The sequence below is a fragment of the Haliotis rubra genome, unplaced genomic scaffold (assembly GCF_003918875.1).
Source record: "Haliotis rubra isolate DU_JTF1 unplaced genomic scaffold, ASM391887v1 Scf352, whole genome shotgun sequence".
Classification (NCBI taxonomy): Eukaryota; Metazoa; Mollusca; class Gastropoda; order Lepetellida; family Haliotidae; genus Haliotis; species Haliotis rubra.
The window spans coordinates 409508-436506 of NW_025767027.1; the positions used below are offsets into that span (position 1 = coordinate 409508).

General features: G+C 40.3%; 1 protein-coding gene across 1 annotated transcript in view; it reads right to left on the bottom strand.

Annotated features, from left to right (window-relative positions):
* Positions 1 to 26999, bottom strand: part of LOC124285107 (protein O-mannosyl-transferase TMTC2-like) — a 412056-nt gene that overhangs the window by 221941 nt on the left and 163116 nt on the right. The window contains 1 exon segment of the mRNA XM_046721262.1: positions 13571 to 13656. Within this exon segment, the coding sequence (XP_046577218.1) occupies positions 13571 to 13656 (86 nt within the window).

Sequence of the window (26999 nt, forward strand, 5' to 3'; positions counted from 1 at the left end):
AATCATATCCAGCCTTAAGTTTCCTAAACTCTTTCGTTTGTTTTTAGAAACAAGAATACCAAGCCGCCTCCTGTCACTGACAGTCAATTTTCTGGGCCTACCTGCACCTCCCTGGTGCTCAATGCCATATCCATTTGCAATAATTTTCAAAACACAATAAACAGTGGACAAAGGGATGCCTGTTCTACTTGAAATCACTTTAGCTGATCTGATGTCCTTGTTATAATACTTTAAAATCAACTTCCTCTACTCTAAATCATCCATACTGAGGATCACTGAAAATGTCGTCTGCTAGCAAGTAAACAAAGGGGAATAACTCTTCACAAACTAATGAAAAAGGATTAACGGAGATGTCTCTCCTGAAAGAAACCAAGCACTTGATACCTGGTCAAGGTTGTTTATACTAGAAATCCAATTAAACATATTCCGAAAATTCTCAATAATTTCTGGTCATGCTATATAATACACAAAAAGGAAGCGTGGAAGCCAGATGGACATGCAAGGTATGGTTTGATTACTGGTGATTATCTTTAATTAGTTGGTGATAGGCCGAAAGGATGAAAAACCTTGATCACGATTCATGGTGGGGTTGAAATGGGGTGGATTTTTATGGCTTCAAGAAGTTTCCTAATCTTTAAAAACTGTTCAGTTGATTTCCAGGATGGCCTCAGACCACTGTTGCCTCTTAAGTTTTACCATGAGCCGGAAGGAAAATAGGAGTGCCTTGTTTAAATGGGCTGTTCTGTCTGTGCTAATTTTTTCAGGGTGACTTCATCATCATCATCAAAATCTTTATTACGTATGAAGGCCACAGGCCCATATACATATACTGAAAGCCATTAAAAATGCAATTTGACATTCATACTTTCTTTACTCACACTAATTTCAACATATATAAACCTAACTGGCAGATATGTTTTAAGTGAACATCTGCGAATAATTTCTTCTGAAAATGTCCAGTCAACAACAACATCAGTGACGCAACAACGACATCACACAAAGGAAGGGTCACTTGCAGTCAATATCGTGTGGCTCATAGCACGTGCGCAGTGAAATAGGTTCGCGCAGCTTGGAAGCGGGTTGTCCAGTGAATACTCGGTGAAGGCTTTGGTGTGAGCTATTTTTCTAATGTTTTGTTGATATTTCACCACACGTTCTTCTTACCGAGTCACTTTCTCAGTTCGATACTTAAAAGCAATGTCATTATTTAGCGTTGACAGAATTTCTAACTGTGATATAGATATGTCGTTGTCACAAACAATACTCAATGTCTGTTTTATTGACACCTATGTGTCTGCATGCCTGTCTACTAATGACAATATTCAATACACAACTTTGATCACTTATCACATGCAATTTGAACTTAACACCTATCTGGCTATATACCATAAACAAAACACATTGATTTATGGCCCGAGTTCGGTCTCTGTCACATTATGTAATTACACAGACCGGCAGGTGTGATACTTGTACACATGACATCTTATGATGTCTGTTGATTGCAAAATGTTATACACAAAAAATGAGCATATATTTACAAAACCCACCATCTCTATATATATACACACACAATGAGCCGTGAGGGCATCTGCAAATGAACCAGCCGTTACACTTGAGTGCACACCTACCCGCTCTGACTGGGTTCGGTATCCCGGCTGCTTCGTTTCTTGGGAAGTAAACCCAAGTATACAATATTGCACTTATGATTTGCGATTGTACGCTTATAATTTTGTGTATATGTTTTTTCATACTGACTCACTAACTGAGTTTAGTTTTCGCCGCTTTTAGCAATATTCCAGCAATATCACGGCGGGGGACACCAGAAATGGGCTTAACACATTGTGCCCATGTGTGTTTTTTCATAACCAGCAATGCATATTATGTCATTAATAAGTGATAATTGTGTTTTAATTATGTTTGATTTTTTGGTTACATGTGACCTTTAAATAATTGTAATACCTATTTCTATTTTTCTAACTTTTCTCTTATTTTGTATGCATAAAAGATATAACGAGCTAGATTATTTATGTCTTCAGTTTTGTTTTGTTTAAGGATATTTCTAAACAATATTATATTTACTTGCACATTCTTACGCAAAAAGCTATCCCGAAGATCTTTATAAGCTGGACATTTAAAAAAAAAGTGATATTCATCTTCTAAATCTACTTTACATGCAGGAAAATTTCTTTGAGATACATCAATATTCTGCCACCTACCTACGTTATTCTTTAAACGTAATGCACCAGCTCTGAATTTGACCAATACTTTATGGAATTTATATTCCAAATTTGAAGACAGATACCCCTCAGGCTCAAGAAGACTCCTATATTTTGCATATAACGTATAACGTGAACTGTTTTCAAGAGTAGATGTCCAATTTTGGTAAAACATATTGATCAAGCGTTCTTTAAAAATGTATATGGCGGATCTCAGACGCCCATGTGTGGTACCCAGCATTATTACCCACGTGGTCAACGTATGGGTAGTTGCATACTAATCTCGTACGTCACACGAGTGTCGTATCGCGTTGACCTGTGTCGTAACGACTTGACCTGAGATTCTAACGAGTTGATTGGATAACCGATGACCTCTCAGTTAGGTCACGTTATGACGGAACTACTTGTTCATTCATAACAAACACGTGAATTCATTCATTCTACAACTTAGATGCATTGTGGGAATGTAAGGCATTGTCGTGTCGCTGTTTAATTGTGAGTCGAACTGAGACATTATATGCGTCGAATAACATAAACGCAATGTTTCCACCAGTGTAGTTAGCTGAGTGAAGCAGTTGCAAACCAAGAAACGGGGTGCTACGGAGTAGTTTACTGAAGGAGGCTGTACGAGAGGCGATGACAACTGACATGCATCGTGACGTCGGTTACCAAGGGGACAGACGAGAAATGGCGTAGTGACGTCAACACAGTGTGATGTCATGCAAAAGTGTATGTCAGAACAAAATTCTTCCGCAACCTCTTTATGAAACCGGTTTCGGTTTGAAACCACAACAATACCAAAACTACGCTGTTTTGTAGAATTAATGCATGTAAGACGTGGGTAATAAATAAAATACCACACTCGGTCTCATTACATACGAATTATAATGAGAGCTTCGTGACCTTCCTATGTTATCTGACCTCGCTTTCGCTCGGTCAGATACCATAGGAAGGACACTCGTTTCGTATAATTCATATGTAATGAGACCTCGTGTAGTATTCTCTATGTATCTAGGTAGTATAACATATTATATGCCATAGGAATTAACATAAACTGGAAACCGTCCACATTCTCCATATACTATTGCATGTGGTGTCTGTGAACCGACATTTAAAAATATTTTACATGCTTGTAAGTGAACTTTTTCAATGCTATCATATCTTTTAACCCTCCAAACTTCTGACCCATACAAGTATACTGGCAGAATTTGGCTGTCAAATATTTTTAAAAATACTTCCAAAGGTATTGGCCCTAATTTCCTTAAATTTATAGTTAATTCCATTAAAGCCTTCTTACTACGAGCTGCAAGTTCTGAGAACGCTTGCCTGAGACTACAATTACACGTGAACACAAAACCTAGATATTTGTAGCTGTTTACCGTTTCAATGTTTCTCCCATTATAAAGCCAGTTTTCCTTAACCGCTAATTTCCCACCTCTCCAAAAAACAAGAACTTTAGATTTATCTAAATTTACAGTTAATCCCCACTTATCTGCATACGATTTTAAAGTATCTAGCTGGCACTGAAGACCACCAATAGTATCTGACACAAGAATTACATCATCCGCAAACATTAGAATTTCAAGCACATCTGGAAACAATTGGACCCCATGCTTACCATAATATGTGATTTCTACAGAAAGTTCATTTATAAAGAATGAGAATAACATTGGACTCAACATACAACCCTGCCGTAAGCCAAAGGGACAATTAAAATGTTCCATTACCTCGGATTGTACTCTGACACCCGATTTCACTGTTTTATATATGCCCATAAGAGCTTGTAACATTTTACCGTTTAAGTCGTATGATGAGAGTAATTTCCAGAGTATTTCTCTATTTACAAAATCAAAAGCTTTTTTAAAGTCAATGAAAGCAACGTATATCTTTTTCCTTCTTCTACATAGGTTTTTCTCGATGATAGCATACAATGTGAAGATATGGTCAACAACTGAATAGCCCTTCCGAAAACCAGCTTGAGTTTCAGAAACTTTATCCATATCATTTGCCCATTTTGTTAGTCTTTCATTTAAAACACTAGTATATATTTTTCCGAGTGAGCTGAGTAAAGATATCCCCCAGTAATTATCGGTAATATTTACATCACCTTTTTTGTGCAGAGGAACCATAATTGCTTTACTCCACACTTGTGGAAAACAACCGTTTGAAAATATTTTATTGAACATTGCCACTAAAAAAGGCATTATTTTAGGTTTGCTTGTTTTAATCATTTCTAAAAGGACGTTATCAATTCCTGGAGATTTACCACTTTTCATATGCTGTATAGCCTTGTGAATTTCTTCCTCAGTTATAATGGATTCAAGTATTTCCTTATCAACTTCACTCATTTCTACAGATTGGCCTAAATTGAGGAGTACATCTGGTTCAGTTATATCTCTCCTATTGAAAAGTTTATAAAAATAATCGTACCATCTTTCTTTAGTTATATCATTCGTATGGGATTTTAGCTTTGAAATCTTTCTCAGCTCCCTCCAAAATACAGTGGAATTGTTCCTTGCAAGATATAGTTTATTTGTTTTGTGGTATTGGTATTTACGTTTCCACTGTCTACATAAACCTTTAAACCGGGGACGCGGTGGGCGAGCTGTCTAAGGCGCCAGGCTAGTAATCCAGCGAGCTTGGAGGTGCCGGGATCGAGCCAACCTGTGACCAGGTGTAAAAAACCTTAGAGTCAACTTTGTGTGCAGACTCTTTCAGTGTTGTCACAACCTCTAGTGTACAGTACACAACCCTGTGCACTTAAAAGAACCCACGAATCCGTTGGTAGATGACCAGATGGTGGCCACATGAATATGTGCAAACACCTAGTTGCGGGCACAGCAACGTGCAGTAAACTTGGACAAAGTACTGTGACTATGTGTCCCAGTCCACCCAGCTGTGAATGGGTACCTTGTAAGGATTGGAAAGCCACATTAGCTCGGTGCGCCTAGTAGGCAGCAAGAGTTGTATGATCCCCAGGGAGTTGAGATTGAAAATATGATGTGCCGTTGTGATTGACATCCAATGATGTATGTATATGTGTGTGTGTGTGTGTGTGTGTGTGTGTGTGTGTGTGTGTGTGTGTGTGTGTGTGTGTGTGTGTGTGTGTGTGTGTGTGTGTGTGTGTGTGTGTGTGTTTATTTCTAAATCTACAATATTGAGTTTTACACACTGACGTTCTGTTTCGGCTAAATATATGTAAACTGCGTTTAGCTTCTTCTTTTGCCTTATGAAACTCTGGTCCATAAAAGGTTAATACTTTTGGAATAACTGGCACTCTCTTTTGCATACAGTCTGAAGCATCAAGTAAAATTCCTACAAATGGGTCAATGGCTAAATCTACATCCTTCTCTAAGACATTTATGAAATTGTCGAAATGGAAACCTATATCTGATACATTTTCAATGAAAATGCTAGCGTGATCATTATTCCATCTATACTTGAATGTACTTGTACTCACGTCTTTAGTTACCAGTGTTTCACCTGGACCAGTGAATCTAAGGATCAAAGGCATGTGTTTACTCTCTATTCTATCTCCTACATCGAAGTTCGAGAAATACTTAAATAGTCCAGGTGATGATATAACGTAATCAATTAGACTACAACCCTGCTCGGAAATATAAGTAAACATTCCTCCAGTATCTCCTTCCACCCGGACGTTTAAGACATACAAGTTAAAAACGTAACACAAATTTAACAGAAATTTCCCAAATCTATTTACACAAGTGTCATTTGTAAATCTAGCATTTACAGGGACCGCTTCATCCTCGGGACAATAGTCATCAAAGTTTTCACTCTGGATATCTGGAGGCTGATTTCCAGTCCCAACCCGAGCATTTAAATCTCCACAAAGAAGTATATAGCAATCCGTAAGATAATTTGAATTATCTAATAACCACTGTTCTAACTTCTCGAACAGAGTAGCGTTTCCTGTGACTTTATAGTAAGAAGATCCCTCTGGGGGAGCGTATGCTACAAGAAGTAAAAAATCACGATGAGTCTATAAGTTGCTTATCTAATCGGATACAAACTGCGTTATCAATATCAATGGGAACCCTCGAACAGAATTTCAGAAATGTTTTTCTTATAAATACATAAATACCTCCCGAAAATCTGTGATATTTAGCTAGTTTTATGGCAGTACCAAAATAAACTTCAAAGTCACAGAGTTCAGGTATGTCAATACACTTATCAGCAAATGTCTCTTGCAGGCATATGAAATCAAACTGGAGTAGATAATGCATAAATTCACGGTCAAGTTGTCAACAAGTTTATTTAACAGGCCTTCAATATTCCAAGTAAGAATCGAGAACGTCGCGGATTGACTTGATTTCCGTCTGCATTTGATTTGTCCACAGTAACAGTCCTGTTCAGCTGAACAGCACTATCTGATTTCGCACTGGCTACTTCAGAGTGTGGTACTCTGGGTTTAGTGATGAGACGCCCGTTCTTAAAGTATGCAATAAGCCCCTTATCCCTTTGCTCAGGCAGAATATTACATTGATGATTGGACAGGTCATTTGATAGTCCAATCTGTGAACTCTGGAATCTAGACCTCTGATTTAGCACTGACACTTTGTCCTCTGTCAACGTGAACCTCGCGATCAGTGGCCGTGGCCGACCAGTGCTATCCTGTCTTCCTATGCTGATTGACGTCAAGTGCAGTCTTGAGTGTGCTTGTTTGAGGTATCTATCGCAAGATCTTTACAAGAATCATAGGATTCATGCTCACTTTCCTTTATATTATAAAACACCACATTATCTCTACGGCTGTGTGCCTCAAGCTTGTCTAGGTCCTCAGCCTGCTTTTCTAACTTGCATTCCAGTGATTCCAGTCTGGATGTGATTGCATCAATGTTACTGTAAACAATTTCCTGCTGGTGCTCAATTCTGTTCACATCATCACCAATAACTTTCACAGCACTGTCCAACTGATCAAATTTTGTGAGCACCTCATTTAGCTGAATTTTAATTGAATCTACTTAAGTTTTCATGGAACTTCTGAAGTCTTTTAATTTGTGATAGCTTAAATGAAAGATCAGACATTGTACTTTATTGCAAAATTTATTGGTCCACAATCTGCACATGATATTGACACCAGCCTTCCATGATTTGACCCCAAGTTCAAGGCTGTTTAGTGTGTTTAAGCTCGTAACTTCCGGTGACCATTGTTTACAGTGGATACAGCAAAATTGACATGGTCGATCCAGGCCAATATTTTGCCGGTTAAGTGACAAGTGGCAGGTTGGTCAGCTTGCAACAGGAGAACAGCCTACGCCCGATATTAATTATGATGGACTGGCAAGTCACTGTAGATAGCAAAGAAGGAAAATAATTGTGGTCTGAGGCCTGATATGGTAAAGATAGTGCATGTGTTTGATTAGCTATATCTCTGTTATTTTTCAAACACTGACTTGAAACTTTGAATATTTACTGGCAGGAACATTTGAAATATGTTTTCAACTTAGAATATATTTTAATTTTTTTTAATGAATTTGTTTCAATTTTCTGAACGCATATTGTTTTATTGAGTGAGTGGAAGCATCCTATTTCGTCATATTGGTTCCATTATGGAGAACATATGTATCACTACACCGCACATGCCTTGTTCATGCATGCATTACCTATAATGGATAATATTCAAGCCTTTTTCAAAAGGTATAAAGCTAAGTTTTTGAATGATTCGGTCCTCAGTGAGCATAATGGCACATGTCATATCTGGACTGAAGCAAGCAAGCACAGTGGGTATGGGGTATTGAGGTATTTTTGCCCCATAGATTACCAGTGGCGTACTACACATGCCCACCGGCTTAGTTTCATAGTGCACAGGGAAAACTTCGACATTACGACATCAGCCATTTGTGCCACAACTGTAAATGCACCTGTGTTGAACACATGTCTGCTGAGCCGCATAGCATCAATGCAGAGTTGCCTGTGTATACAGGTGTATGTGTAAAGGCCATGCACCTTTCCCAGATTGCCTTTTGGCATTGAAGTTATAGAAGCACAGAAAAACAAAGGCAAAGTATATGAGAAATACTATATGACATAATATAGTAAAATTTTATTCATATTTCCTGATTTTCACCATAGTGACAATTGGTTGTGACATAGCACTTATTCACAAGACATACCTCCTTTAATTGTATTTTATAACTTTCTTTGAGAATCTTTGATACAAGGAGGTCTTACTCCCTTTTGCCGAATGCCTGAAAACCGGCTCCTGAATTGTGTTTTCTGCATAGATTGTTTGAACATCGAGTTCATGGTAAGAGCCGTTTTAATCAACATGTCGTCCTTAGAATCTTAAAGCCATTTCCTTATTCACACAGCGTATGGAACCATCAAAGATGGTAGATGCCCCCCTGGGTTGATGCAATAAAGGCTTTGAGTAGAGGTCTGACCATTGACATGAGGATAATAATCCTTGACGTCGTAGTAGTGTGAGATCTGCTGAGGTGGAGCTCATGTAATCCGATATGAACTCTTGATTCCTCCTCTGGGCGACCACAGCAGAAACAAACATTATTTCTCGGTCTGATTGTGGATTCTTCAATGAATTAAGCATAGCTTCATTGATCGCATGGCCAATCTATAAAATGCCCTACAAGTTGTATCTAATTGTGCCAACATGTTATCTTCTACCCTGTATGACTTGGAATCACTCATAAGTGAATAGTCTTCATTACTTTCTGGTGCCTAGTTGAAAACTTCCATATTGTGAAATGGGAATTTCTTTGCATTAAAGGAAGCTGTAGGCAACCCTTGAGCCTTAGAAGCCTTCATGAAGGCCGTCTCCACATTTTCTACAACTTGTGAAATTGGCTTCATTGGAGGGATGGTTAATGTGTCGATATCCTCGCCTTTAATACAGTATGTATCTGCGGGAGATGAATCCCTTGTTAGTGAAGAAATTGGCTAATAAATCCTGGCCTTCATAAATTGAGGAGTTATCTTCCTCCTGAGATGAATTCCCATTAAGAGATAAATCTAGATTATCATCTTGAGACTCTTCACACACTGACGATGCTGGTGTTGATTGTGTTGCCCCCCCTTGTGCATCCCCGTTGAAAGTTGTTGTTGTTGTTGCTGAATAGCAAACAAGACTTTTGTGATATTAGTCACAATATGAATAGCTGATTGAAAAACCCCTTTTGAAGTGCAGGTTGGTTGCATGAACCCCGATTGTTGTGCAGCAGTCTGTTGCTGTGCGAACGGGTGAGCCCAAGAGTTTTCCCGCCTATTTTTTGGTCCATCTTTTTGCATTGTAAGGCAAATAAGTAACTTGCATATTCCTTATCCCCTTATTCCTAAGAGGGGCACAGAAACTATATTTGGAACTTAAATTGCAGTTAGCAAAGACGCAAGAAGAACAAATAGGTTGAGGGCCACGTTTCGGAAATTTTGAATATACAGTGGACTCTGTCAATACCGGCCTCTCTTAACACCGGCACTCTGTCTACATCGGCACAAAGTTTCAGTCCCGGCAGAAATGCACGTTATTATCATTTAGAAACCTCTGTAAACATCGGCATCTGTCTATTCAGGATATCGGCATTGTTTTTCAGTCCCAACGAACAAGTTGTTATGAAAACGAATCTGTAAAAACCGGCACATGAAAGACGGCGTAACCCTTTGATGCAATTAGGTCCAAATGATGTAACAACACAATTCGTTGTGACTCCCGAGATTATTCAGAAACGGGAAGTGTTAATCAGTACCTTGTTAATCAGTGAGTGGTACGTAACACTTACATAGAGTAATTAATACATGTAGTGGGCAGTTTGACTGTATAAACAAGCAAGTGTTTACATTTTGTTGATTCGCGGGTATTTACTCCCGTGATTATTCAGAAACGGGAAGTGTCAATCAGTTTCTTGTTAATTAGTGAGTGGCACGTGTCACTTACATAGAGGCGAATCGTTTGATGGCGTGTATCGTTCGAAAGCTCTGAACATCAACAATATCACTGTACTCTTGCCGAGAGTATTTTCACATTTGTAAGAAGCGATTTTATTGGATAAAGATTGGTTTCTAACGACGCTTTTTCACTACACTCTGCTTATAAGGGTCGTGATTGGTCAAAATCAGACACGTGACCTAAGCAGCCAATCATATTATGGAAATGGATACCGTCCTCGTAAAAACGAAAAGTTTTAGATTAAGACGAAAGTTTTGGGTAAAATAATGCTATTCTGAACATATTAAGAAAGACATCGCTACCTATACGTGAAATCATGGAACGTATTGGACATATCGTGCTAGGTTATGGCCTATGACAAAATGCTTCACGATATATTTTCACATTAAGCATCGTGGTGAAAGCCGAGATGTAACTTGTCAGTGACTTGACTTACATTGCATGATCGCCAAAAGAATGGAAATAGTAATTTTATATGTACGTTTGACAACTTTTATGAATGTTATTGTTGATTTCAATTTATTTAATGATTTCCTCGATGTTTGAAACATCGTTACTTTGCTCTTTGACAATGCTATTGTAGACCCGCTGCGAAGCATAAACAAGAATCGCTTGTTTGCAATAACATTGCGAAAAATAGTTTATAATTCTAATTCTGCCGATAATATATGATCAGTTGAAATTTAATAAGAGATTTCAGACATTTTTATTTGATTTAAACAACATGAATGTGCATTCAGACACTGCCTTGTTTCTTATTCAAACATCTTGTTAATGCTAAAGTGACAGTACGACAGCGAACTTCCGTGTGCGCAGGCGTCATAAGCGAACCTAGCTAAACCGGCACTCTGTCAAAACCGGCATTTTTACTTGGTCCCGACTGATGCCGGTATTGACAGAGTACACTGTACATATAGAGCACGTTCCATGTGACCCACAAATACTTTTACAGAGTCTGAAAAATATGGCTAATTTAAGTACAAATTTGGGAAAATAATTCATAGCTATGATGTACAAAGGATATATGAAGAAGATCCAAGCATTAATTTTGATGTTGCATTGATTCATTCGAACTTTTTAATTTAATATTGTAATCTAAATGCGTAAACAAAATTGAATAAACTATATGGTAGCTTCCCTGAGGGCTGATAGTTAGTATTATTGAGAGAAATGCATTATTTATTTTTAGAGGAGTGTGGTGTGAAATAGTGCCTTTAAGTAATTATCCCGCAGTTTAAACTCAGTTGTTGATCTGCTAATTTAGTCACTCTAAAGCACTTGAACAGTAAGCAGCTCCACACTGCAGTGAGAGGTTTTAAAGGTATCTGTGTAATTCCAAGATGAGTGTTCCATCTGTACTGTAGTATATTGGTTTTAATGTGTAATCAGTATATGTGTTTGATATGCACATATAGATGTATATAGGTGTTTTATGTCTTCCATTTTCTGGTAAAGTAGAAATGATATAGTCTACTTATTAAATATGCATATTCAACCAATGTATGGAATCTATATCATGGCAGGTTCTTCTTAAACGGTTTAATAATCAGCAAAATACATTTGATGTAAATATTATATTAACGTAAATCCATGGAGGTTGTGTAGTGTGAAACAATGTAATCACATCATATTGGTACGTACGTTATGTAGATATGTATGGGGATGTAGATATGTATGGGGATGTATATATGCATGAGTGTAATATATACACTCATGCTAAGCAATATTCCAGGTGAGTGCATTGACATGAAGTAGGTATAATACAATGTACTAGGTATTATTGTAGCCATGTGTGTTGTGTATTGACTTATACTAGGCATCATTTAATAAAGGATCAAAAGATATACAGCACATGTAAAGAACATTTTCTTAGACCTAACAGAACTAAGAGTGACATCATAGTGTTTAATGTGTTGACAAACGTGACACATCATGACATACAGACAAAAAGTTCCAAAAATTGTTAACTGGGATAATACTCACTTTTAAATATAGGTATTTTAGCTTACTTAGATGTGTGTACGTATATGTAATTTATATGTAATGTAGGGAATCCGTACCATGACGGGCTCCTCTTAAACTGGTTAAATAATCAGCAAAATATATTAGATGTAACTATTGTATTAACGTAAATCCATGGAAGTTGTGTAGTGTGAAACAATGTAATCACATCATATTGGTACGTACGTTATAGTAGATATGTATGGGTATGTACATATGCATGTGTGTAAGTGAGTGAGTTTAGTTTTATGCCGCACTAAGCAATATGCCAGGTGAGTGCATTGACATGAAGTAGGTATAATACAATGTACTAGGTATTATTGTAGTTGACATGTCATGACATGCATTAGCCATGTGTGTTGTGTATTGACTTATATATAGATGCTATTGTGGTATGTTTATTACTACAGATCCTTACCAGACTGTACAGTACGAGTGACTGACGGATTTTGCAAACCTAGATCCACACACCTGGAATTTGTTGTATATCATGTCTCCTGTAAAAGTGTACCTATACTGAGCAGTCATCCCGTCTGGGTAACTATGTCTAAAAGTCATTATAGATGTATTATTAACATCCATGGTATATTTATATGCAGGTGTTTTGTATTGACTTGATTTGATCTGTACTTTATAATTTTAAACATTTCAGCATGTACTTGAAGCAGCGACCACATGTCTAAATCGTGATGTATTTCAATCGTAAATTAAAAATGAAGTTCCCCTACTTTTTTAAAGAGTATATTTGGAGTATGACATGATACCTTAGCAGATTTACATTGTTCATCAATTGTTTCAGGGTTTTATGTATGAGGACAATGGTGGAATTGTCCCAGACTAATAAATGTGCCGTCAGCTCACACCCCATAGCTTTGTGGGTTTTTTTACTGATGAACCCAAAATTCCATGTTATTACAGCACTACAATTATGATGAAAATATGAAATGAAATAGTAGTGGTAATAGCAATAAATCACTGATAATAACAGTCATCAGTTGTTAAGCTTCTAAAACAGGCCTTGCCTGGATATTGAGAATCTTTAAACAACTGCTGGTCTTCATGAAGTGTGAGATGATAGAGGCATGTGCCTCCCTACTGTTCCGGAAACAAGCACTTCTCTCTTTTTAAGTAAAGTACAACCAATTCAAGTGTCATCTTTGGTCAGAACTAGCATGTTAAATCGCATTTTGTGGGTTAAAGAAGATTCTGTGGAGAAGATGTTGAAGATGGACGAGCGTGAACTCACAGCATGATACAGTGACCTTTATGAAGGCACTGTTGTCAGCAGAAAATATTTTCAAATGTATACTTCAAATGTATATACTTAAACTGTATATCGAATCACGATCATCCTTCAAAACATTTTGGCTTTAGACTCACAAATATAATTGAACAGGATCTTAGATAAAAACATATCAAGTTCTTAACTCACTGGAGAGCTTGGGTCGATAGTGTATTGCTCGCTGATAACTCTCTAAGGCCTCATGGACGCGCTTCTGCTCTTGCAGCAAGATGCCCCTGAAATTCACACATACAGATTTACACATGTCCATGAAAGTTCAATCAGAAATGTTTAAGATTTTGAGCAACTTTTGGGTTGTGTCTCATATCTCAACACATTGATTCTCATCAACTTAGGTGCCCATATTGAATATCACCTTTTATCACATGAATCTTGATGTATTATCTACAATGATAATAATGGTTATACATGTAATACCACCTCTAACACTTAGTTGCCTTATTTCCTGAAACTTGTTTCTGATCAACCGGTTCAACTTGAATATGTAATTTTCTGAGTAAAATTGATATTTTATACTTATCCTGACTCATGCTTAATTGCTTGTCTTCTTCTTCTTGCCAACATAGTGGAACACTTGTATCTCCTATTGAAGCTCCCTTCAATGCAAAAATCACTAATCACTAATCACCAAGAGTTGTCCCTCCTTCCGTTTTGGCGGGAAACTGGCGCCACTGTTCTCCCACATGCTTCACTCTCTCCTGAATATGAGCCCGATACTTGAATTTACAGGGAAATCCAAAGTGTCTTGTGGGGAGGTTGGGAGGGCTACCTCATGAGTCAGGATAAGTATAAAATATCAATTTTACTCAGAAAATTACATATTTTTCCTTATCCTGACTCATGCTTAATTGCTTGTAGAATCCGACGGATAAGGTGGTGGGAAAAAGCACTTAGGATTTAATTAGTGAATTTTACGTTAAAATACCCCCCCCTACGGGAACTTCATAATGGCACTGTAATTATGCTAAATTCTGCTGCTATAAGCAAATGTGTTCTTTCAGCTGCCTTTAGATGGGGGGACCACAATAATTAACTTTTTGGTCCTATTTCTGTTAATATTAATGTGGATTTAGCGACTCCAAAGTGGAGAAGCGACCCAACTGTACTAGTAAACTTACAAGTACTGGGTTTATGACTTATGCTAATCTTGAGACGTGCAAGGATACTGAAGCAAACTCTGCTGAGTGTAGGCTTGATAAGTCATTTGATAACACAGCGAGACTACGTCTCATTTTCTGTGGGGAACTGTCAACTGCTGTGCGACAACCAGAGGGCCGAAATGGTGAAAGCCTGAGACGTCCTCGGTGGCGATATCTCTCAAGTAGTGGTTTGCAAACACCGTGTCCGATTTCCAGAAACAGCCCTCCATGATCGTGTTAAGCGAGCAATTCCCATGTAGAGCGAGTGTTGATGCCAGTGCTCTAATTTCGTGAGGGTTAGAGGCTCTTGGAAGATCGAGTCCTGCAGCCTTGTAGGCTCGTAGTATGACAGTTCTTATCCAGATTGATATCGTAGTGCGGGAGACTTCCGTCTGTGTCGCTGTTGATATTGGGATGAAAAGTCGTTTAAACTTGCGTCTCCTCATTCTGGATCGATGTAGATAAACTTTCAATGCTCTCACAGGGCACAAGAATAAGTCAAGCGTATCACGTGGTCCGAGTATGGAGGATAGTGCTGGGACGTGGAATTGTCTGTCCGGTTGACCTGGCAGTTGATTCTTAGCGATAAAATCCCATCGCAGTCCCATGTGCACCGTATTTTGATTTTCATCAAATTGCGTTCTCTCATAATCTAGAGCATGAATTTCCGACATCCTGGCTGCTGTTGCTAGGGCTAGCAGGAACAGCGTTTCTGTGTCAAGAATTCAAAGGATGTTGTCTCCAGTGGTTCGTAAACGTCACTTGTGAGATGTTTGAGAACGATATTGAGGTCCCATGCCGGAGCTCAAAAGCTCTGTAAGAGCGTAACAAGGCCAGTAACTCTGGTACTTTGGTTAGCTTTGCACCCGTTCTCATAGTTATAACTGAACTCAATGCCGCTAGGTATGTTGAGAGTGTAGACCCTTTCAGACGCTTGGTTTGTCGTAGGTGACAAAGATAGTCTGCCACTTGAGGATGTGTTGCATTTCTAGCTGTAAATCCCTTTTTAGCAGCGTAGGTCTCAAAACTGCACCACTTGTCATACAAGTTGGGTGTAGAATTGCGTAAAGCAAGCGTGACTGCTTTCGCCGCTCTGGCTGAGTAACCTCTCTTGTTTAAACACGCCTTGATACAGTCCATACGTGTAGTTGGAATGCCCTTGGGTTGCCGTGCGCTTGTTTTGTGTGAGGATGTACTAGTAGATTCGATCGCTCTGGTAGTTGCAGTATTGGTGGTCCGAGTTCTTGTATGAGAATTGGGAACCATATTCTCGCTGGCCAGTAAGGCGCGACCAAAATCAGTTGGAGGTTCCTTGTCCGGCTGATTTTCTGTAAAACTTTTGATAGAAGCGCGTACGCATTGAGGCCTTCCCAAGATATGCTGAGAGCGTCCGTTGCCCACGCTCGTGGGTCTGGGACTGGCGAGACGAATGTTGTTAGCTGATTGTTGAAGCGTGTGGCGAATAGGTCTATTAATGGAGCTCCTATTTCCTTGATGATCTGTGTGAAGATCTCTGGATGGAGCATCCATTCCGTCGGCGATGGTAGAGTTGGACGGGATAGTGCATCTGCTATGACATTCTTGGCTCCTGGAATGTGACATGCTCTTATGTGGATGTTCAGATCGTCGATTAGGTCGAACAGTTGAAAGCAGAGATCTAGTAGGTTCAATGATCTTGTTGAGCCTTGCTTGTTTATGTAAAACGCCACTGTCGAGTTGTCTGTGTGTACCATGAGATGCGCATTCTGTAGAATGGTGCTCCAATGGAGTATGGCGTTGATTGCTGCTTTCATCTCTAGCATGTTGATATGCAGACGTTTCTCTTCCTGATTCCATATCCCGGCTGCCACATGGTTGTTGAGATGTGCTCCCCCAACCTTGGAGTGACGCGTCTACGTATAGATGGGTCTTGAACTCCGGCTCTGCTAAATAGCTGCCATCTCAAACATTCGACCTCCGGGTCCACCATAGTAGATGAGGCCTGAGACAATTCGGTAGACTGAAGGGTTCTAGGTCGTCGAGATGAGCGTTGATGAGGACCTGTAACGGGCGTAGCTGTAGTCTGCCTCTGGCTGTCATGTCTTGCGCAGACGTGAGGAGACCCAACAGACTCTGCCACTGTCGTAGTGGCCACGGAGAGAGTAAGGCTTGAGGTATGGTCTGTTGAATCTTGAGCCATCGGTCCTCTGGCACGACGATACGTTTGTGCGTCGTGAGAAATCTGATGCCTAGAAACTGTAGGTCCTGCGTAGGTTCTAGGTCAGACATGAGTAGATTCACTAACCATCTTAGCTGAGTAAGTACATTGATGGTGAAATTCAGTTGTAGTTTGAGACGGACTGAGTCTTGATCTACTTGAATCCCGTCGTCGAGTCAAAATGCACTGCGTAGCCCTCGATGATGTAGATATGTGACTATGGGTTTAGTTACTCTTGTAAACAACCAGGGGGCCGATGATATTCCAAATGGCAGGACCTTCCATTGGTAATGTAGCCCGTCCAGTGTAAATCTGAGGTACTTTCTCGAGTCGGGATGTATCGGGATATGCAGGTAGGCATCCTGTAGATCTGTGCTTGCCATGTAGTCCATCGGACGGACGAGGTGGATTAGTTTAGGTAGATGTATCATGTGGAACCTGGGAGGTCTGCGTAGATAATCCCTGTTGAACGTGCTCATATTGTAGATGAGTCGGAACTTTTCTTTGGACTTTTTCTTTGGAACCAGGAAAACTGGGGAGTAGAAACCTGGCTCGATGTTGACTTGATCCACGATTTCTATGGCCTGCTTGGTTAGAAGAGATGAGACAGCCTCTCGTAACTTTTCTATCTGATGTGCCTTGAAGTCGAACTTGTAAGGGTTGACTGTAAGCGGTGGCGTGGCCTGTAGTTGGATGCGATATCCGTGTCTTAGGATGTTGGATACATATTGATCTTGTAGTATTCCCCAGTTTTCCCAGTGGCATTGTAGACGTCCACCCACTTGTGAAGGTTGTACTGGAACGGCTGGGGGTGGAAGACTCCAGTTGTTCCGAACCCGTCTTTCATCGTCGATAATTCCGGGGACCTCTGGGTGCCCTGCCTCGTCCGGATCCTCCCCTGTAGTTGCCGGATGGGCGGCGAAAAGAGTCCTTCCCGCCTCTGGAGCTAGCCACTTTCCTGTCCCGTGCTCTCTGAATTCCAGGAAACTTGGATCTTCCTGAGTAACGCTGGGTTGTCTGCCTGATGACGCTGGCCAGAGTGTCTATGGACTTTATCATTAGGACTTCTCTTGAATCTTTAGTGACTTCCTTAGCAACCCTGTCGATTTCTCCAGCAAAAATGGAAGGAGTTGACCACGGGGCTGTGTAAAGTGACGCTGTAAACAGTTCACTCCAACTGCAGGAGGCAAGGAGACCTTGACGACGAGCCAGAGTTAGAGCTGCGGAGATGGACGAAAGGTGGTCTGACATGAACTGTTGGTCCTTCTTCTGCATAAGGAGGGCTGAATAAATCATTCTGTCTTCTTCCGCAGTAGAATCTCGAAACTTAGCGATGAGCATTTTGTTGACTGTGCGAGATCTGTTGAGGCCGAAGAACATTCTTCTGGTCATTTTTTCTACTTGAGCCAGCTTGCGGTCCTCAATCTTGTACGACTTGGCCTTGGCATCGCTGATTACTTTAAAGTTGTCGTCTATGTCCTGAGCTTTAAGGAAAGGATCCATATTATGGTAGGAGAACTTCCTGGCGTTGAACTGTGGTAAGTGTGGTGCCTGGGTTTTAGTGGCTGTCTTGAAAGCTGCGTCCAGGTTCTGTGGAACCGTTGTGATGGGATCGATCGGGGGTAGAGTGAGCGTGTCTACATCATCATCTGTCATCAGATAGGTGTGAGCCGGATTATCGTTCTTAGATGGTGAAGCCAAGTCCAAACCATTAGCCATCCAGTACCGTATTTCAGAGTCCGAGAATATGATGCCGGCATCATCTTCAGTAACAGGAGCGCTGAGAAGGGGACGTTGATACTCCTCCGACGATGAACGAGGTGGAGTCCTGCGTGACTGGGATGACCTGGGTGGCGATCTACGTGGAGACCTGCGCGGAGACTTGTTGGGTGAACGTCGTTGTGACCTGCGTGGAGACCTGCATGGGGATCTGCGTGGAGATCGGCGAGGAGATGGACGTGGTGAATGGCCTGACGAGCTGTGCCTGCGTGGGGACCTGCGCAGAGATGAGCGACTGGAGGTTCGCGGAGCTCCTGGTGAATCCCTCGATGATCTACGGGACGAAGATGTCTTGGATACTGTAGCTGACGTCCTTCGCTAAGGCTGGTTGTCCGAGCCAGAGTCCGGGGATGAGCGATTCTTCCTCTGCGAACGCTATCGCGAGCATTGATCATCTGAGTCCGAAGCAGGTGGGGATCGTGTAGTCCTTCGCGAATGCCTCCGCAACGCTGGTCGTCTGAGTCCTCCGTAGGGGCAGGCTGGTCCGGTGGTGTAGTTCTGCTGGCAGAAGTCATGTTGATGGCAGGCCCCTCAGAGATGATGTCTACGTTGGAGCCTTTGCAAAGGCTCGGGCCCTGGGCTGGCTGTTTCTTCTCCAGGCCGTAGCGCTCTTCCATTAACTCCATGATCTGCTGGGAGAACTGCTGCATAAAGTCGCCCCGGAAGGTCTGCGGTGGTACCAGCGCTGCCCTTTCTGCGTTAATGGCGAGGGGGCCCACGGGACGATCATCTGTTGTCAGCGTTGATACATCGGGTTGAGATAGGATCTGCGCTGACGTCACCGTAGCTGAGACCGGTCGTTTCTTGTGATGCACCTCTGGGATGATGATCGGCTGACACCAGACGGTAGGGGGTCGTCCGACAGCAGTTGACTGGTGAGGGACTCAGCTGTGTTGTCCATGACTGGATCAATCCTGCGCGACCTATCTGCAGCATGCCTCAGGACGCAAAGTAAATATTTATTAAATTCACAATTTGATAAAAGCTTGCAACAATTGCAGCGTGAGCTGAAAGAACATGGTACTGTGCAACTAGGGCATATTAGGTGCGGGTCAGCAGCAGAGAAACGTAACTTACATACGGAACAGATTTTCATGAACGTAAACTACTGAACAAACACGGAATACACCGTGAATAAACAGTTGTAAATACGAATAAATATCAAAACATATTGATGAAGGATACTAGCTAAACCTCTATAAAGAACTTATAGAGGTAACTAACTAAATAATCAAAGGATATAGTGCCGTAAGGAGACACAGGTGCTCTCACAACCTGCTCACTGGGCGAAGAAGGAGAGAGTGAAGCATGTGGGAGAACAGTTGCGCCAGTTTCCCGCCAAAACGGAAGGAGGGACAACTCTTGGTTAGTAGTGATTAGTGATTTTACATTGAAGGGAGCTTCAATAGGAGATACAAGTGTTCCACTATGTTGGCAAGAAGAAGACAAGCAATTAAGCATGAGTCAGGATAAGGAAAAATTTAATTTAACCCAGTTGTCTTCTGTTGTCTTTCTTCCTACTGGTCTTCCCATGCGTATCTGCTGCAGTGTTCACAAGAACCATAACAGTCGTTCACATTGTACTAGACACTGTAGCTGCATGTCATTTGGGATTGGCACATGACCACAGTAGATGCCATTGACACCTGCATCTATGCAACCACAGGGGCGTGTCACTCTTAGAAACAGCATTAGAAAGACACATAGGTACAGAGGCCCAGATAAGCTGCGTATCCGGGTAAAATACGCATATAAAATTTCCAACTACGCATTGAAAAATAATTGTTGCGTACCAATTACGCATTTAGAATGTTAGATACGCAAAAAGTTTAAGATAAATGCGTACGGAATATATTTATAAAAATCGCTTTCGTAATGAAAAAGACATCGATTGCTATCAAGTTGTACTGTTAGTATAGGAGAAGTGCTGTACTGTCCATTTAGGATGAGGGATTTTTTATGAACTCATTTCCACTATATTTAAGTTTGTTTTGAATAGGTATGACATAGTCATAAGGCAGAACATACCTGCTTAGTAAACTTACTCAGTCACATAATACTTAGGTGAGTAAAATGACTGAAATACGCATTTATAAGGCCCTGCCGAGGCCTATGGATCGAAAGCTAGATGATTTCCCTACAAAATGAGCTATAAGTGGTCACAATCAGATCATTATTTCAAAAGCTTTACGCCCTGACTCACCGAAAACAGCTAACTTCGCAATTCCAAGCAAAAATCATGGATCAGCCAAGACCGTGAAAACTCACCTTCTAAATTTGTTTATTAATTCCAGCCACGTTGACAGCACCTATGTAGGGCTAGATTCGATTGGCAGCGGCATTCCACGGGTCTAAAAACTTATTGCAACATCTACAAATCATTTCCTCGACAGTAAGCAGGAATTTTCTCCAAAACCATTGGCAATCATACTCACTTGTCGGCCATAGATGTCGTTACACCCCTTTCTAGTGTCTATATACCTATATGTCTTTCTAATGCTGTTTCTAAGCGTGACACGCCCCTGTGTATGCAACTGGGTGATCACACAGTTGTAGAAATTAAACCATAGAACTTCTTCTATATTTTATGCACAACGTTTCTGGGGCAAAACCATTATGTATAGAATAAAGAAGAAGTTGACATCCATAATATCTTGTCTTATACTTGAATACCAACTTCTATATGCCTCTCAAGAACCTCAGTACTTCTGATAACGTCACTTCCCGTTAATATCAAGTCATATCCCTGATTGGACTAAAGAATATTTATTGATCCGATAAGAATATTTAACCATAGTCTACCATTTGAGGCATAAGACTCAACTCTATGCAGCAAGAGAAGTTTCCAGGGTCACAACAATCAACCTCAGGTCTATGTTCAATGTAAACTCAGCCTCAGTGATGACTGTTTTCAATATCTTTCATGATATCAAAGTGACATTTGACAATACATGTTTGGCCTGTTGGCATGCTATCCCAATATCTGAAAAAGTAAAATTCTTTCTCCTTCCCTCTCCTCCTTTTTCACCCTACAGAGGAAAGCTAGGTGGTAAGGAAGGATAGACAATAACCAGGGACCCCAAATCGTGAATGTCTTTGGTGACATTCCTCAAGTAAAAAGACCTCTCACTTAGCCAGATTCTATCAAAACAGGTCTCTCACATAGCCAGAGTGGGCTTTGGCTGACTAGTGTTAGTGTTCAAAAACCACTAAGTCCAGATGAGCCATAGTCTGTGTCAACAAAATGCTCAATTAGTGACATTAGTGAAATTTGTGTTAAGGCAAGATATATTGATATGGTATGATTTGAATTTCATTCAGTCATCCACTAATTATCACCACTAATAACTAATACAGTCATCCCTAGCAATAACGCGGGTCTCGGGGTCCATGGACAACCCCCCGCGTTATTAGAAACCTGTGTTATTGCTAACGTGGAATGTAGACCGCCGGGTGAAAGACTAATTAACATGTACGTGTGTATACACAAAACGTATGTCTATCTGTGAATGGTTACAAAACTAGCGAAACTACGAAAATAAATTTGTACCCAAGTATTTGTGTGTTTTCTTTTAGTAAGATTGATCTTTAAAATGCAAATATGGTAAGATATGGTAAGTGTTACACTGCTTGTTTCACTATCAAACTCGATCGCCGACTGATTGTTCAGCCATTTTTCTAAACGAAGCAATGTCACGCATTTCCCCAATAAAGAGTTCACTGTAGGCTTGCTTCCATAATTTAACAGTATGGGTGTTATTTATCGTTCAGATATTTATTTACATGCCGGATAGATGTAAATAAGGACTTATTCTTTTCAAATGCCGATGTCAACTCACCTACACAAACACATGGCGAGGCGGCGACATGCGAACTGCTTAGCCAATCAAATAAATGGTACCAGTTTGTTTACAAAAAGGGAGGCAGTGATTGGATGATCGCTTTAAAATCCGGAGAAAGTCCACCCTGTCTCAAGAATGAAGAGAAACACGAAGTGAGCTTTAAAGAACGTTTAATTTGTTTAATGACATGAATGTGTATAATAAAAAATACAAATATTGATCAAAGTATATATACATGTATTTACATGTTTATTGTCCTGCATAAAACAATGCAGAGAGTGTTCAAGACAGATAATTAACAATTCTTTTAAGTACTGCTTTTTCTGGGTTTCACGACATTTTGTGCCTCTCACATCGTCGATACATATCAAGCCTTTTTGATATAGTCACATAAGCTTGTCTGCTTTTTCACATTTTGTGCCTGTCCTTTCAATTTTTCAACAATGTTCTGCATTTGCATAAGAGACAGTTCAGAAAAGTCAGCTGATCGTTCCATATGTTTGAAAACAATATTGGCACATGATAAAACCTCTGAAACTGGTGTACTGCATTCTTTTTCTGGTTTGATGACATCGTTATCATCTTCCACTTCTGTATTTGCTGATGTCATGGCATCCTCAACTATTTCTTCGTCCCCCTGGCTTCCAAACACAGGAAGATCATCGTCAATTGCGTTGTACAAGTCCACAGTTTCGGGGCTGGTGATGAGGGCGTTCTCGGCTGCATATGCTTCATACTTCGTGAGTGCATCAGTCACATCTTCTGGGTTAAATCCAAGGAAGTCGTCGTCGTCAGTGATGGCGAAAGCTTCACCGAGACCCTTGTTCCAACAGTTTTCGATAGTTTGCTGTGATACGCTTTGCATTGCCATGTGGGAGGTAGTGATTGCATCTTTGACTGTGACGGTCCTTAGGAAATCAACGGGAGTGAGTCCCGATTCAATGGCTCTATTCACAAGTCCTCTTCGGTAGTGAGACTTGTAAGCTTGGATGATGCCTTGATCCATCGGTTGGAGGAGAGAGGTGGTGTTCTTTGGGAGAAGCACTGCTCTAATCTTCCCGTCATGCGATATCAGCGTGGTCATAGGTGGGTGGGCGGGGCAGTTGTCCATCAGCAGTATAGCCTTTTCCTCAAGTCTTAAAGATTGTAGATATTCTCTGACTGCAGGAATAAACTTATGGAAAAAACATTCTTGAAAGATAGCTGCTGTCATCCAGGCATTCTTGGTGGCGGTGTAGACAGCAGGTAAAATTGATCGGTTGACATGGTGGAGACAGTGTGGATTCTGCGACGTTCCTATGATGAGGGGCTTCAGCTTATGCTTTCCCGTTTTATTACTTGTCAGCAAAACTGGACGCGTTGTTTGGCCTTCTTGAACCCAGCTGGGCGTTTTTCTTCTGGCATGGATAAAGTTCTGTCCGGCAACATCTTATAGTATAGCCCAGTTTCGTCACAGTTATATATTTGATCCGGCTCCAGGCCTTCGGACTCGATCAGCTGCCGTAGTTCAGTCGGATAATGACTAGCTGCTTCCTGGTCGGCAGATCGACGTTCCCCATTCACCGAAAATGACTTAATTCCATGACGCTGTTGGAAGCGCCATAACCATCCAGAGCTGGCCTTGAAAGAGTCCTCGGATCCATGAATCTGTCTGGAAAACTTCTGAGCTTGAATTTTCACAATCTCCCAAGATATTGGTGTTCCGTCATGTCTCGACTGTGTAAACCATGTAAAAAGGGCTTTGTCCAGCGTCGTGTCGTATGCTGTCTTAGCCTTCTTTAAGCCAAGACCTCCGATATCTTCCATCTCCATCACGAATCCCTTCAACTTCTCCTCATCTTTTAACCAGCCCCTGAGGGTGCCTGACGGGACTCCAGTGCTGCGACTGACGCTGGCCTGTGACTCTCCATTCCTAACTCTCTTGATAAGGGCCAATTTCTCCGCAACTGTGTAAGCTTGACGTTTGTTCTTCGTAGATGCCATGGTGAAATTCACATATGGTACAGAACAACTACGACCTGAACTTTTCTACCGAAAATGATTTCAGCACTCACTTCTCCTATTTTGAATATGACTACAGCGTAATGTGATTACAGCTTAATTGAAACTGTTACAAAGTGCTTTGTTTCAGGCTCTCTGTACTGAGAATGTTTTCTTTTTCATATTTGATGTGATTCTAATTTTTTTCCGGTTATTGTCCGGATTCCACTCTGGTTGACACTGAGCACTCATCCACCATGTTGTTACTCCAACGACAACACGCAGCATGTTTGATGTTCAAATTAGTTTAGATAGTTCAAACAGCTGATCTCATTAATTTACTCAAGCAACAGATAATGCAACAACATATGAGGTAGATGTTTATTTAACAATCAAGGATCAATTGACGATCCCAATTAGATATGGAGAACACGCGTTGTTATGGACAGATTATTAGGTCAGTGCTTTGCTCTTGTTACGCAACATGTATTCACATGAACTTTTTGTGAGACATGCTTTACCCCGCGGTTTAACGGAATCCGCGGTATCGCGAAGCGCGTTATCACGAGGGATGGCTGAAGTAACCTTCTCAACTCATCACACCAGTTCATTTCTAAAAGTAACTGCTTCCAGTAATTATCACCACTACATAACTAATAGTAACCTTCTCAACTCATCACACCAGTTCATTTCTAAAAGTAACTGCTTCCAGTAATTATCACCACTACATAACTAATAGTACCCTTCTCAACCCATCACACCAGATCATTTCTAAAAGTAACCGCTTCCAGTAATTATCACCACTACATAACTAAAAGTAACTGCTTCCAGTAATTATCACCACTACATAACTAATAGTGACGTTCTCAACACATCACACCAGTTCATTTCTAAAAGTAACTGCTTCCAGTAATTATCACCACTACATAACTAGAAGTAACCTTCTCAACTCATCACACCAGTTCATTCTAAAAGTAACCGCTACCAGTAATTATCACCACTACATAACTAAAAGTAACTGCTTCCAGTAATTATCACCACTACATAACTAATAGTGACCTTCTCAACACATCACACCAATTCATTCTAAAAGTAAACTAATAGTCACCAACTATCATAACAGTTCATTAATTTATCACCACTACATAACTAAAAGTAACTGCTTCCAGTAATTATCACCACTACATAACTAATAGTAACCTTCTCATCACTCCAGTTCATTTCTAAAAGTAACTGCTTCCAGTAATTATCACCACTAGTAACCTTCTCAACTCATCACACCAGTTCATTTCTAAAAGTAACCGCTTCCAGTGATTATCATCACTACATAACTAATAGTAACATTCTCAACTCATCACACCAGTTCATTTCTAAAAGTAACCACTTCCAGTAAGTATAACCACTACATAACTAAAAGTAACCTTCTCAACTCATCACACCAGTTCATTTCTAAAAGTAACTGCTTCCAGTAATTATCACCACTACATAACTAGAAGTAACCTTCTCAACTCATCACACCAGTTCATTTCTAAAAGTAACTGCTTCCAGTAATTATCACCACTACATAACTAGAAGTAACCTTCTCAACTCATCACACCAGTTCATTTCTAAAAGTAACTGCTTCCAGTAATTATCACCACTACATAACTAGAAGTAACCTTCTCAACTCATCACACCAGTTCATTCTAAAAGTAACTGCTTCCAGTAATTATCACCACACCACTACATAACTAAAAGTAACCTTTCCAGTAATTATCAACACTACATAACTAATAGTCAACACACACACCAGTTCATTTCTAAAGTAACTAACCAGTAATTCCACACCACTACATAACTAATAGTAACCTTCTCAACTCATCACACCAGTTCATTTCTAAAAGTAACCGCTTCCAGTAATTATCACCACTACATAACTAAAAGTAACTGCTTCCAGTAATTATCACCACTACATAACTAATAGTGACCTTCTCAACACATCACACCAGTTCATTTCTAAAAGTAACTGCTTCCAGTAATTATCACCACTACATAACTAAAAGTAACTGCTTCCAGTAATTATCACCACTACATAACTAATAGTAACTTTCTCAAATCATCACACCAGTTCATTTCTAAAAGTAACTGCTTCCAGTAATTATCACCACTACATAACTAGAAGTAACCTTCTCAACTCATCACACCAGTTCATTTCTAAAAGTAACTGCTTCCAGTAATAATCACCGCTACATAACTAATAGTAACCTTCTCAACTCATCACACCAGTTCATTTCTAAAAGTAACCGCTTCCAGTAACTATCACCACTAAATAACTAATAGTAACCTTCTCAAATCATCACACCAGTTCATTTCTAAAAGTAACTGCTTCCAGTAATTATCACCACTACATAACTAATAGTAACCTTCTCAAATCATCACACCAGTTCATTTCTAAAAGTAACCGCTTCCAGTAATTATCACCACTACATAACTAAAAGTAACCGCTTCCAGTAATTATCACCACTACATCACTAATAGTGACCTTCTCAACACATCACACCAGTTCATTTCTAAAAGTAACTGCTTCCAGTAATTATCACCACTACATAACTAGAAGTAACCTTCTCAACTCATCACACCAG